At 33.0% G+C, this 13,576-nt stretch overlaps 2 protein-coding genes across 3 annotated transcripts; both read right to left on the bottom strand.

Moving 5' to 3' along the window:
• Positions 1–2: 2 nt before the first annotated feature.
• LOC107804927 (omega-3 fatty acid desaturase, endoplasmic reticulum-like) lies at positions 3–3,535 on the bottom strand. Its single transcript, XM_016628880.2, has 10 exons — positions 3,449–3,535; positions 3,245–3,293; positions 2,101–2,404; positions 1,927–2,016; positions 1,492–1,558; positions 1,324–1,416; positions 1,034–1,219; positions 742–822; positions 520–657; positions 3–401 (listed from the first exon to the last, which is right to left on the bottom strand). Exons 3-10 carry the CDS (start codon positions 2,385–2,387, stop codon positions 210–212), a joined length of 1,134 nt encoding a protein of 377 aa, XP_016484366.2. The 5' UTR covers positions 2,388–2,404; positions 3,245–3,293; positions 3,449–3,535; the 3' UTR covers positions 3–209.
• Positions 3,536–7,497: 3,962 nt separating this feature from the next.
• On the bottom strand, positions 7,498–13,230 carry LOC107804926 (internal alternative NAD(P)H-ubiquinone oxidoreductase A1, mitochondrial-like). Of its 2 annotated transcripts, XM_075234028.1 has the most exons (9): positions 12,630–13,230; positions 10,920–11,133; positions 10,239–10,399; positions 10,072–10,137; positions 9,651–9,811; positions 9,312–9,426; positions 8,315–8,494; positions 7,661–7,837; positions 7,498–7,626 (listed from the first exon to the last, which is right to left on the bottom strand). In XM_075234028.1, exons 1-8 carry the CDS (start codon positions 13,071–13,073, stop codon positions 7,685–7,687), a joined length of 1,494 nt encoding a protein of 497 aa, XP_075090129.1. In that variant the 5' UTR covers positions 13,074–13,230; the 3' UTR covers positions 7,498–7,626; positions 7,661–7,684. The 2 variants fall into 2 exon arrangements, with proteins under 2 accessions (XP_075090129.1, XP_016484361.2); XM_016628875.2 differs by having other exon boundaries at positions 7,498–7,837.
• Positions 13,231–13,576: the final 346 nt, after the last annotated feature.

The following is a 13,576-nucleotide window of genomic DNA, read 5'->3' as shown; positions in this document are numbered from 1 at the left end:
TAAACGGCAAAACTAAGGCAATATTTTTGTATTAAGAGCAAAATTATTACAATAAACTGCCAAAGCCCCCCTCAATATTCTCTTTAATAGTTTGCCTCCTTGTAAAACCATACAGCCATCAAACTAAGTTTCTGAACAAAGGAAATTATTTGGCAATAATTGTTGATTAGAAATTATATTTCTGTAATAAATATTAGGCTGGAAAAGAGTTACTCAGCCTTTTTCCCAAATAATTTGAGCAGTTGTGGATCAGTCTGATAGTAAACAATTTCTCCATTGTCACTAACAAAATGGTCCTGCTTCATACTTGTCACTAAATTTCCAATCAAATGAAATGGAATTATTCCTGATTTTTTTGGCTCCCTATAATACTTCCCAAGTATCGGCTTTGCCGCTTTAGTCTGTCAAAAAAAGAATGTAGCCATTCCGAAAATATTAGAATAAGCTTGAAATTTGACATTTAAAGTTAGAATTAGAGATGAATTTCACTTTGAAATAAAAAAAAAAAATTCTTATTACCGCTTCGGCGAGGTGATAATGTGGTATCTGAGGAAAAAGATGGTGAATAACATGGGTGCCAATATCATGTTGAATGTTATTAAACAAGCCATAATCTCTATCAATTGTTGTTAATCCTCCTCTTAGATAACTCCATTCCTATATATTTTCAAAAATATTACCCTATAATTAGCATTATAGATATAGAAAATTATATGTATTGAATTTTGATTATGGAAATACCTCGCCACGGTACCAAGGTAACTTCTGCTCATGGCCATGGTGGTGTAAATATGTGACAAAATCCAACCACATCACAAAAATCTGAGAACAAAAATTGTTAATGTCAGTTCTAGTGGGACATAATATAAGGACATCTCATTCATTTCATTAGATCTTGTTTAGTACAAATAACAGTAAAAAAAAACTACTATTATATTATCAGTTCAATTTAACGAGTTCTAGAAACAAATAAAAAACAACTTCATATAAGAAAATATTAGAAATAATAATGTAAAAATTAGGTATGACTAACCATATAAGGAATTCCATAAAGCTTAAACAGTTGAAAAGAGCCGATAACAGTATAAAGATAGTAGAGGAAAGCCACCATAACAGTCCAGCATAATGTTGATGTTATGACATATTTTCTCTCGTGATGTTGAAACAAATCACTATATGGATTAAAATGAGAACCTTTTTTCCCTGGACTTCTGCTTATCTACATCACCAAAAAATAATATATTAATATTAGTAAAGCACATGGAATAAAAAATTTCTAAAATGAATTTATAAAGGAAAAATAATCAAGCAACATAATATTACCAAGTACATAGGGTATGCTAACAAGGGAAAAGGAATCTTGAATCTAAAAAATTTGGTAGCAAAATCCAGTTCTTTATATAGCTTTTCTGGCATCTGCAGGGCAAAAAAAGGAAGATATATAAATTATTAGGATTAATTTTAACATAAGATAATTCAGTTATATGTTACCGGCACCCAAGATTCATCAGCTTCAACATTTCCATGGTTTTGATGGTGAGTTCTATGGCTGATTCTCCTGCCATTATTTTAGAGAAATTTTAGCAAAGATAAAAGAAGTCATCAATTCTAAGTCTTGAAAACAACATCACAAATAATGTCAAGTAAAGCTACTAAGGCTATTCCTTCATCACAAAGATTGTATTAGAGTGATACATATTCGTTCATCTTTAATTCTTAGGTTTTCAGTTCTAGGTATAGAATTTTCTTTGTTAGATAACACTTTACCACCCCTTTACAAATATCGAACAACGGGTGGTAAATCATAAAAAAGACTATCTACAATAGTCCTTAGTACATATTATAATTTTATCTAATTTTTAAAAAAGTGAGTAAAGCAAATGATAAAAGGATTTTTTTTTGGATAGAGACAGAAGAAGAACCAACCATCCATGATAGGGTACAAGGATAGAAGAATGAAGAATGTGTCCAACCACACTATTAAGAAATGCACTATCTGAAAAGCTTCCATGTCCACTGTAAAACAAATAAAAAATTTAAAATGTAGACAATAAAAATATTTAAGTTACAAGAAAGAATTTAAAAATGTAATTATCTTACCAATCATGTCCAAGAACAAAGATTGCCCAAAACATAGTACCCTGAGCAACCCAATAAAGTGGCCAAAATTTCCAACTATCCGAAAAAATGGCTATGGCAACCAATGCAGCAACAATAGTAAAATCTCTAAAAACGTAACTTAGTGATTTCCATGGATTTTTAACCCAACAATGCTTAGGAATAGCAGCTCGAATTTCAGATAACTTAAATGGAGGTGGTGCACTTGGATCAAATTCCAATTCCATTTCTTCATTTCCCTTTTCATAATTCAATCCAAGAGACCCCATTTTGTGAAAAAAAGAACCTGCAGTTTATACAAAATAACAAAAATAAAAATTCAGAATTTATAGCAAAGAGGGAGACTAGAGGTAACGGGTTCAACAAAACACACGGCGCCTAACACACAATTAATATATACTTGTAAGGGCAAGGCAGTAATGGGTTCAACAAAACACACTGCGCCTAACACACAATTAATATATACTAGTAAGGGCAAGGCAGTAACGGGTTCAACAAAACACATTGCGCCTAACACACAATTAATATATATACTTGTAAGGGCAAGGCAGTATAATACATAAAGTATTCCGTATTCAAGCATGATTCAGGAAGGGCTACACCCCAAGAGGGTGTGATGTAAGCAGATTATCCCGACGTAACTATTAGTGGCTAATTTTACACATCGAACCCGCGACTTATAAATCGCACAAAGACAAACATAGGCGCAAGTCTATATATATATATATATAAATAAATTCAAGACATATATAAATAGCAGAATCCGATGACTCTAAACTCAAATATTTTAATAAGTTACACATATATAAAGAGCAGAATCCACCGACTATAAAATTAGATTCGCCCTCAAAGGAGGAATAAGAGAATAAAGCAAACTCTTTCAGATATTTTGCATTAGCTTAAGAACATAATCTAGTTAACCGAAAAATGAAAAAAGTAAACATATTTCAGTGGCAAACACATGCACTGTTCCCTTTACATAACATCTCAAGAAAAAACACATAGCAAAAGTTAGCATGAATGTGTGGTGCAATTTCAGTAATAAAAAGAAACAGTTCTTCTCAAGATTTTGTAACATACACAAGACTAAAAATTCAAAAAATAAAATAAAATCTGTATATATTACCTTTTGATAGCTCTTTATATTTGTCTTCACTTTCAGTGGTTCAGTTTTTCTGCAGGTTAAAAGACAAGAGTCCAGGGGGATTTATATATATGTATAAAGAAATAGAAAAAGTCTAAGTCTGTGGAATTGGAAAATACGTAATAGGTGGGTCGTGGAAATTAATGAAAAATCAAGTCATTAATCGCTAAGCTCGTTGTTCCCTACCTTAATAAATTCTCTTTTGAACCAAAAAAAGATGTGCCTAGAATACCATTAATTTACTTCACGTACTCTCTCTCTCTCTGGAGCATTTATATGATTTTATACATATATATAGAGAGAAAAGTGAGAAGAATAAAGTTCATTTTGTGAATGGAATGTTGGATTCGCTATAAATTGAATAATATTGCTTTTTTATACAAAGTCAAGCACTTTTTTTTATACGGGCAGTGTTAGGGCCAGAAATTTTATTAAATGATGTCAAAATATAAATAAGTAAAAACACGAAGAAATTAAGGAGATTCAACATATAATATATACATAAAAATATATTTTTTGAGCAAATTAAATAATGTAATTTTCTTGCGAAAGAGTGTCTAAGGTAGCATCGCCACTGCTTACATAAAATCTTAATAATAAACTTTAAATGGTGTCCTAGTAAATTTTAAAAGTAAAAAAGGTAACATAGTAAAAATGATAACAAATATGTGATTATATGTTAAATTAGGTATATAATGTAAAAATTTCACCATCAAATAAATATAACTTAAATACGTAAAAAATTCACTATCAAATGTGAACATAAGTAAATCATTTCATTCTGTCGAACTCAAGTAAATTTGAACGGTCAATATTCTTTTAGTCTTCCCAAATAGTTTCGTAATTAGAGAAAAGAGTATCAATTACCATTATCATCGTGAATCCAAAAACTTAAATTGCTGACTCAACTCTCTTTCATCTCTTATATTAATTTAGAAAATTACATTTCTTGCACGGTTATGCCAATGCAAAATTAGTTATTAATGATTTTAGCAAGTTTTCCAGGGAATGCATAAGTCGTTCCTAATTAGTTTAATGATTATAGCAAGCTTTTTAGGGAATGAATAAGTGGTTCCCTCATTTTTATTATACGTTGAAGATTAATTAGCAAAGTTAGTATGTTTGTAGTGCTTATGTAAATATTTCAATTATCAAATTAGAGGTCTGATCAGCCTCGAGATTTGGGTACAAAATAATTCTAGTAGGGAGCGTTTCTCCTACCCGACACCCACAAACAGTAGAGGTACCAATACAGGTATTAAACACCGCATGAGAAGCCAAAAAAAAAAACTAATTTTGAGTAATGTTTTTTTTTTCCTTCAAGAAATTAGAGTGTATAGCTATTAGTAGGGTTTTAGCAAAAGAATAAGCTGTATGCCTATTTTTTCAAAATATTAATTTTTTTATATAGTATTTATTGAATTTTTTACTTGTGCCTAAATTATTCGTTGGGTATTTCAGTCCTACAATTAATTACAAAATCTCATCAAGACCTTAATCTTGAAGTCACAACAGAATTCGGATCTAAAATTTCTTAGTAGTTTTTTGAGTGGGTGTAGTTTGAATTCGTTTCAACACCTAGACAAGATTATACACAAATTTTGAGGAAGATTGAGGTGATTTGGAATGTCTCTGGAGTCAAAATTCAAAGATGAAATCAACCTGGAAAACGTTATGGCAAGTTGCAACAATGTATATCACAATGTGTATATCATGTATATCACACACAGATTTTCATACATATACACAAATGTACATGAGAGACACGAGTATTCATGAAAGATATACATATATATATATATACAAGAAAATACATGGATATATACGAATACAGTAAAAATGATGTCGTCTTCAACCTCAAGTTTTCAATCTGAAAATTAGTTCGACCGCTTGTAATCGTCTCCGAACACTTTCAAATTAATGTTTAAGCTCCTTAAATCTTAATATGTTTCCGACAAAATCCGATATCCCTTAATTGAAACAAATCACAATATTGTAGATCGAAAAATTGAACCAAGCTTTTTTCAGGTCCTACTACAAGTTTCTGCTTCCCAAAGTAGTCTATTTTGTGTCATTTATGGCCTACTGGACATAGGATGCCAATTTCCCCCTTTTTTTCTTCATCATAAAAATATAGTTGGCAATCAAAGACTATGGGTCATCTAATCTAGTCTAAATGTAGTATTCAACTTGTTCACTATTGAAGAGAGGCATTAATATAAACTTTTATCGTTTAAACACGTTTAGCTAGTATGAGAAGAGATATTTTTTATATGTATATATATTATGTGTTGAGTCTCCTTAATTAATTTTTATATATTTTGACACTCCTTAATAAAAATCCTGACTCCGCCACTACGTTTACCTGATATGTATTCACTTAGTTTGTGACTCTCAAGGTTAAATTATTACGGTAGCAACAATATGTGAATCGAATAGTTCACGTTTAAAAAAGCATCTACTTTAATAGTACTTGCTAAATTATGAGAATCTATTCTTTATCATTTAAAGTAAAGTAGAGTTTTGTTGGTTTAAGTTTGCCTTTAATTTATATGCTAGTCTCATGGAACAGGGGTGTACAAACCGAACCTTCGAGGAGAGGAATGATTCCCTCGTCTGAGAACCGTCATTCACATATTATTCCTCCCCACTAAAAAGAAAGAATGAGAATCTCCCCGGCGTGACAATTTTTTTTTTCTTTTCATATTTTCACAACTGGTTTTTTTATTTTTCACTTTATAAATTTAAAATTTTATGAGTTCAGAGGTTTATGTGTTTGGAAGATTGCGAGTATAGAAATTATAGAGTTTATTAGTTCGAACATTTAGCGGTTCGGAAGTTTATAAAATTTGTGGGTTCAGAAGGTTGTTGGTTTGAAAATTTATTGCTTCATGTTTATTGTATCTAAATTATTTACGAATATTCTTGAGAAATTATTTTCCTTAATTTGCGTACCAAATACCGAAAAATGAGTAAGATTACTTCTTGTTTTCCAAAAAAATATTTTCCATACCAAACACACCCTTTATAGGTAATATTTCACCCCTTAGTAGCTCTACTCAATTCAAATATGGATTCATCGGGCCAATAAACTTTGGATACGAATAATTTAACGGATCTAAATAAAAACAAATTCACGTACCTAATTTCCTATAAAAGGCATTTAAAGGTAATTTTTAAAGTATTTGCATTGCTATATATTGAACGAATACACAAAGTTTCGGATACCAAATAATTAAATTAAATTTAAAAAAAAAAAATGAATTCCTGTACCTAACTTCCTGCCAAGGGCATTTAAAGGTGAATTTACAGCAGCATTGGTGCATTACTGTTAAATCCTTTGCCCCATCAATCACTTACTCCCAAATTGCTTCCAAAATTTATGTGGCAACGACTCTGCCACTCAATGATAATTCATAGTCTGGCACAGTATGAGAACTTGATCTCTTCCTATGATTTTGTCCCTACTTCACTGTCCTTGTTCTAGACTTCTAGGAGTCATTTGGTTCACACTTCACAATCTAAACATGCGAATGGTTGGATAAAATTCGTAAATAGCCACTTCTTAGCCCAGGGGAGCCTAGAACAACGGTCTAGCTGTATTCGTGTGACCTATAGGTTATGAGTTCGAGCCATGAAATCAACTGATACTTGTATTAGGGTAGACTGTCTACATCACACTCCCTTGGATGCATCCTTTCCCGTTGCCTGCATGAACGCAAAACGTTTTGTGCATTAGGTTGCCCTTTAGACATTTCTTAGCCCATGTAATTGAAAAATAGCTATCGTCGTGGAATTCCAAGACATTATCATGGTTCACGGAGTTTCACCCGTAGAATTTTAAACTTTGTGACTGATAATTTTTTAGTTATGAAGGTGAAAAGTAGCTAGGGAATCTTATATTAACAAATAGGGCATCATATATTAACAAAGAGTTTACCTTCACAAGGTATGATTAAGATCGCGTACATCACTACCCTCCTTAGATCCACTTTGTAGGATTATACTATATTTAATATTGTTGTAGTGTACAAAGGCAAATTCATATAGGACATAACTTTTCCAAAATGTGATTACGCAAGCAATGGCAGAGACACCTGCTGCATCCATTTTACCAGGGGAGTCATCCAATATCGCTTCGCCAAAAAGATTTGCTCAATATATATATATATATATATTTATATATATATGTAAAAATTATTCTTGAAAAAAATATTACCTATATATACAGTATGTCGATATCTAATGAAAATATTATAAAGTAAAAATATTCCGAAACACGAAATCAAACTTTGTAATCTCACACCTTAATCAAAGGTCATAGTAGAGTTGTAATAATAGACCGACATCGCTTGCACAAAATCCTGCATAAGCTATAAGTATGTTCCGCATGAGAGAAAATGAAGGAACATTTTTGTTTGTCTATATCCGGCTTATATCACGGCCAAAGATTAAGGTTGTCAGCCAGTTAATCAGTACATAGAATCTGTTTCTCCAGCTCACTACACGAGTCAAATATGCTGAACGCCAAACAAGCAAACTCGTGAATCCTGCTATAGATACACCCTTTGCTTCCTGCACCATATATATGTTACCAATTAGCAAGCTAACAAGTTTTAGCAGATAAGGAGCATATGTTGAAAGAATTTAACTTATATACACTGACTGTGTAAAAAAAATTTATTAGCAGATTATCTGAAATCTGCTAGCACGTAACCTGTCTTATTTTTCAGGTTACTAATCCCAGTGTTATTTGACAGTCAGCTGTATTAATTCTTTAGGTGACTGATAGGATATTAATGCTGTCAGTGCATTCAAATTAGTACTATGCACCATATGACCTTTTTTGAGGCAACTCTTTAAATTCTGTCCCCAGTTAACCCAATCGCCAAAACTTTGCCGCTAAAGTAGTTGGATGAATCCCATTTTTATTTTTTTTTCAAATTTAGTCCACTAGGCTTACGAGGAACAAAATTTAAGGAGTTGCCTAAAAAAAGGCCATTTGTGCAAATGGCCCTAAGAATTAAACTCATATATAGAAAGTGAGAAAACCTTGCTCTCTCTAAGGTCCACAAGGGCCTTGTATCTGCCAATAGTAGCCATGCTTCCCAAGTGTTTATAAATAAATGGATTTCCCACATTCATGTTTTTTGCAGAATTGGCATGTCCTCCATCTTCTTTGCCCATCCTGTTTATCATACTTGCTAGATATTTTCCCTGCTGCTCCGCGACCTGATCGAATACACCAGACATCATAACACAATTAGAGATAATTTACTCAAACACAAGTATGTCAAAACAATTATAGGATGTCAAAGCATCCCGCGTTCATACAGGGTTCGGAAAAGGGTCGAACCCCTAGGGTTGTGATGTATTGTAGACAACCTATCCAAATGCAAGCATTAGTGACTGCTTTCACGGCTCGAACCCTTACCTATAGGCACATAGAAACAGCTTTATCATTGCTCCAAGGTTCACCTTTTCATATCCAATAAACAATATGCTACACAAAGAGCTAAATAAAAAAGTGGTTACCTCTTCAACTTCACCTTCACAACATCTCATAATCAACAATGCAGACACCATATGTCGCCACAAATTCGATTAACATAACGATACAAAACCTAAAATATCTAATGTTGTAGACAGTGGCGGAGTCGGGAATTCTAATAAAGAGGTTCAAACAAAATGTAAGAATGCCACACATGACCTAACACAAAATTTTAGAGCCACCATTACCATTGGACTACAAACTTCCCTTATGTCAAGACATTCAACAATTTACATAGATGCATATATAATTATCTTTACCCTATTGCATAGTATAATTTTTCGAGGAAAGGAGATTTCAATCGAACTCCCTTCGTTTTATGTAGCTCCACCCCAGCTTTTGATCATTCTTTAGCCTGAGGAGGGTTGAACATTTTGAATATTTCTTTGGCTGGCAAAAATATCAGTATTTGTTTATATGACGATATGCATTAAATAATTTCCGACCAACAAGCTTGAGATTGAGGTGTAGCAGTTTGCCTGCATCCCTTTAACTTACTTGTGCCAAAGCTGGAAGAACTTGTTTGCCTGTACTTTCAAGAAAACCACTGCAGTCACCAATTGAGAAGACATCCTGTACCGATGGGACGCGTAACCATTCATCAATTCCAATCCTGTTAAAGCACCAAAACTGATGAGTAAAACAATACAGGCAAAGTCTACTTTCGGAAATAGGACAGATGGAAAAATCATAGTAACATATAGCAATGAGCCAAATATCCAGCTATGTTTATTACCTATATATCTTATTGGTCAAGTCTAAAGGCCTTTACTAGTAATATAATAGAAGGTTAAAATACAAGAAGGTAAGAACTTGTAACATGAAATCTCTACTTACCTCCCTTTAGCTTTTGGTATATCCAGTGAATTTACAAAAGGTGAAGGTCCAACACCAGTAGACCAAACTAACAGACCATATGGAACATCTGTGCCATCACTAAGAATTATCTTCTCAGGTTGCACATCTTGTACGAGGCCTCGTACTAGACGAACTCCTGACTGAAAACTAAGACATTAACAAAAAATAGGATCCAGAAATTCAATTTGGATAATATAAAGGAATACATGCACTAACAAAAATAAATGATACATTTCTCGGATGCTAGGTAGAATGATGCACTTTAAGAATTCTAAGATAACACTTCTTTACCAAATGCATCTCAATTTGACTCTGTGTGTGCGCACGTTCTATTTATCCTTTAACATATATTATAACACAGTAACAGAAAATTCACATACCCTTTTAATCAGTATCTCACCTTAGTCAACTGTTTGGTTGCATATACACGTAAACGATCATCAAACGAGGACAATATCTCATTAGCCTGTCAAGTTAAGAATACAAAGCATAATTAAATATAAGCAGAACTCCTTTCTAGCAAACAAGTAACTATAATAACAATTATAGAAATTGGAACAAGCTTGCCTCAATCAATGTAACGCGAATATAGTCTTTGACATGAGAATATCTTTGATGAACATCCCTCAGGATAAAGTCACTAAGTTCACCACTGAACTCAACTCCTGTTGGTCCACCTCCAACTACAACACAATGTAAGAGTCGACGCTTTTCTTCCTCTGTAACTCCTGTCTCAGCCATGACCAAAAGTTAGAAATCAGTCTATAATATACTTCACATATCACATTGTTCTGGTTTATTTTCACATGTCACCCACTACAACAGTAAAGTCACAAAACTATCAGTATAAAATAACTGAACTATGTCTGATATGCTCAAAAACTACAAATGATGGAAAGGCTCAAATTTCTTGACACCAGATTATGACACCTCAATCCCTACATCAGCGCTTTGTCACTCTATAAATTCCACGTTAGAAGTCCTTCATTAACATAAAACTCTTTTATTTTCTGACGCGGAATTTACGGATGACAAAGCCTCATGTGGCAAGTGACATGTCATAACTGGGGATGAAAATTCGGCTTTATGGTCATTTGTATTTTTTGAGCAATTCTGACATAGTTCAGTTATTTTAATGTGATAAACGATTAATCATGAGTATATTGTATATAATAGGTGAAGTTCGATAAACATTCGTGAAATTAACCTATATCGTTCTTAACAAGAACCTCTAAAAGAAAATCATACCAGGCACATCAGAAATCATGAGATTTAGAAGCAATTTCCTCCGAATTTCCTGAGCATGGTAAACTTCGCGAAGAAAAGTAGCATGCTCTTTTACACCCTTAATTCCAAATGTCAAAGCTTGTGCTCCAGAGGCAATGACTAACTTGTCATATGAAATATTAAAGTTCCACGGCTCCAAGGTTTCAACTCCTTTTGTCACAGTTTGGCATTGTACCTACAAGTACAGGCAGATTCAGAATTTATATATAATGGGTTCAAAGTTTTGAGTTTATTGGAAATATGGGTTCGAAACTTACATTTTATACTACATTTCAAGATATATATGTCTATGATCTAAGTAGAAAAGGTGGGTTCAATAGAAGCCGCTTCTACCTGTATACATCCCCCTCTGCCTACAAGTATCCACAAACTGCTAAAAGAACAACTGAGAACAAATCTAAGTATAAAATTGAACTAAGACTTCAACCTAATTACTCTATTTTGGAGTAGTAAGTAGCTGATCAAGAATGCAACATTTTGCATAAGAATATAGAGTCAAAGCCGCCTAGTTTCTCCATTATCGTTCTTGCCTTTCCAGATTTAAAATTTTGAAAATTATGCGAAATTGGGATAGAAAATACTTGAAAAATGAAATTCTATCTCCTTAATGAACCACAACCAATTTTTTCCACATAATCCAAAATTTTCAAATATCTCAATAACTTAAAACCATGGTCTAAAGAAGGATGAAACGGCACTCCCTTCGCTCCATTCCAAGTTGTATTAGAAGGTTTCTAAATGTTTGACATAATTCCATTTGAAAAAAATTCGGTAAAACTTTTACAACTTTCGAGCATCCAAATTCATCTAAATAATCAAAATTTAAACTACAAGGTAATCTCTTTAAGCTAATTTTTCAACTAGTATTACTTTAATATTTTCTTCTTCAATTGCAAATAGACTCTTAAATTCCATATTCAGAAAATTTAAGAAGACTCGTTCTAATACTTGAGTTCAAGCTCCTATTGCGAAGTAAGACAATGGGTAGCTTACAAACTTAGTAGCTAAGCATACTTGCGTGTTAGAGGTGGTGTGCAGAGACGGGATTTTCATCAAGAGGGTTCAACATCTGCTATATATACGTAAGAAAAAAAAATGTTCTTATATATACAGTATGATTTTACGGCAAAGGAGGTTTGGATAAACCCCTTCCGCCCCTGGACTTGGAGGGGTACATTAATTTAAGCTACCAAGTTGAGCAATACCATTAAATATGCCATTTGCACTCTCCTAGGGTGCAATTGCAGGAACCTCTATTAGCGAATGCAATTTCCCGCCCGATAAAACTAAAGATGCCCTATTGGCTTTTCATCAGCAGTTAGGTGGAGCAATCCGAACTCTAGACAGAATATAAAAGATGATAGCCTTTTAAACTCCTCAATGAACTCATAAATACCATTATACCAACATATAGCATAAACAGAAGGAGAGCCTTAGAGCAATGGAGCAATGGTAAAACTGTCTCCGTGTGACCTATAGGTCACGGGTTCGAGCCATAGAAGCAGCCATTGATGCTTGTATTAGGGTAGGCTGTCTACGTCACATCCCGGACCTTGCGTAAATGCGGAATGCACACTTTGATAGCATAATCAGAGGGAAACAAATAATGGGGGTCTAGAAATTAAAGTAGAAATCAACAAGAAAAGAAAAGGAGGAGCAAATTGTCCATACCATATGTTTATCAAAATCAATGCCAGTGCAATTAGCAAGAAAGAAATAAGAACTTGGTTCTCTTGAAATAGCAGGTTGAATCCTCCCAATATGTTCTGTAACAGACCTAAACTCAAGAGTTCCAACACAAGTAGATGCTAACAATGGAGTGAAAACCATATGATTCCTAGGTGAGACACAAACAACATCATAAATGTTTGTGTCAATGTCTTTCATTAGCCTGCAACCACCCCATCCTGAACCTAACACCACAATTCTTGGTTTTTCTTCTGTTTTTGTTGGTTCCAATCCAGCATGTTTAGAACCAATATTAGTAGAGTAATCTTTAGTGAATTGTAGAAAAAATTGGGTCAGTGGAGCTGAGGCAAATGGGGTTATTGATTTGGAAGATGGTTGGTTCAAAATGGTAGTGGAAATTTTGATAAGATTCTTGAACCAAGGCATAGTATCAGAAAATTTGTACTATTTTTTAGCTGTTCAATCCAATGCATGAAGTGCTATGTATGATAATCTCCCCATGAATAATAGTATTTCAGTACTTTTCAAATGTACTAGTTTAGCTATCAGCATTTGTAAATACTGACATTTTGTATTTAAAATTAGGAGTTTAGCTTTTTATGTATCAATATTGTAAAAGGATTTTTCAAACTATCATATCACCTAAATTGTAACTAGAGGAGTCGTCCATAAAAAGATAAATTAATTACCTGAAAAATAAGATAGATTACTTGTTTCAAAAGGTTAAAATACACTCCAAGTGAAAACATTTTTTTTATGTATGTAAGTTAAATCCATGAATATTACTGAATAATTGAAAATTTTGTATGAGGAGCACTTCAAGGGAAATAATAATAGTATTTATTCACAAATTTTCAATTTTATTCAAATTGAATATTCAAATACAATTTAAACTCAAATAAAGACTTTTATTAGGGTGAATGAGCGAC

This window comes from Nicotiana tabacum, chromosome 17 (assembly GCF_000715075.1).
Source record: "Nicotiana tabacum cultivar K326 chromosome 17, ASM71507v2, whole genome shotgun sequence".
Taxonomy (NCBI): Eukaryota; Viridiplantae; Streptophyta; class Magnoliopsida; order Solanales; family Solanaceae; genus Nicotiana; species Nicotiana tabacum.
Note: the sequence above shows the minus strand (reverse complement) of the source record. Positions and strands in the feature narration are given on the sequence as shown.

Bases quoted from the DNA above. Each gene is read 5' to 3' on its own strand.
- LOC107804926 (XM_016628875.2), bottom strand. From the start codon at position 13,073: ATGCCTTGGTTCAAGAATCTTATCAAAATTTCCACTACCATTTTGAAC. The intron at 11,134-12,629 runs GTATGGACAATT...CTGTACTTGTAG, and splicing joins TTGATTTTGATAAACATATG to GTACAATGCCAAACTGTGAC. The intron at 9,812-10,071 runs GTGAGATACTGA...CTTAGTTTTCAG, and splicing joins CAACCAAACAGTTGACTAAG to TCAGGAGTTCGTCTAGTACG.
- LOC107804927 (XM_016628880.2), bottom strand. From the start codon at position 2,387: ATGGGGTCTCTTGGATTGAATTATGAAAAGGGAAATGAAGAAATGGAA. The intron at 2,017-2,100 runs GTAAGATAATTA...TTTGTTTTACAG, and splicing joins TTTGTTCTTGGACATGATTG to TGGACATGGAAGCTTTTCAG. The intron at 823-1,033 runs GTTAGTCATACC...TTTTGTTCTCAG, and splicing joins TTTATGGAATTCCTTATATG to ATTTTTGTGATGTGGTTGGA.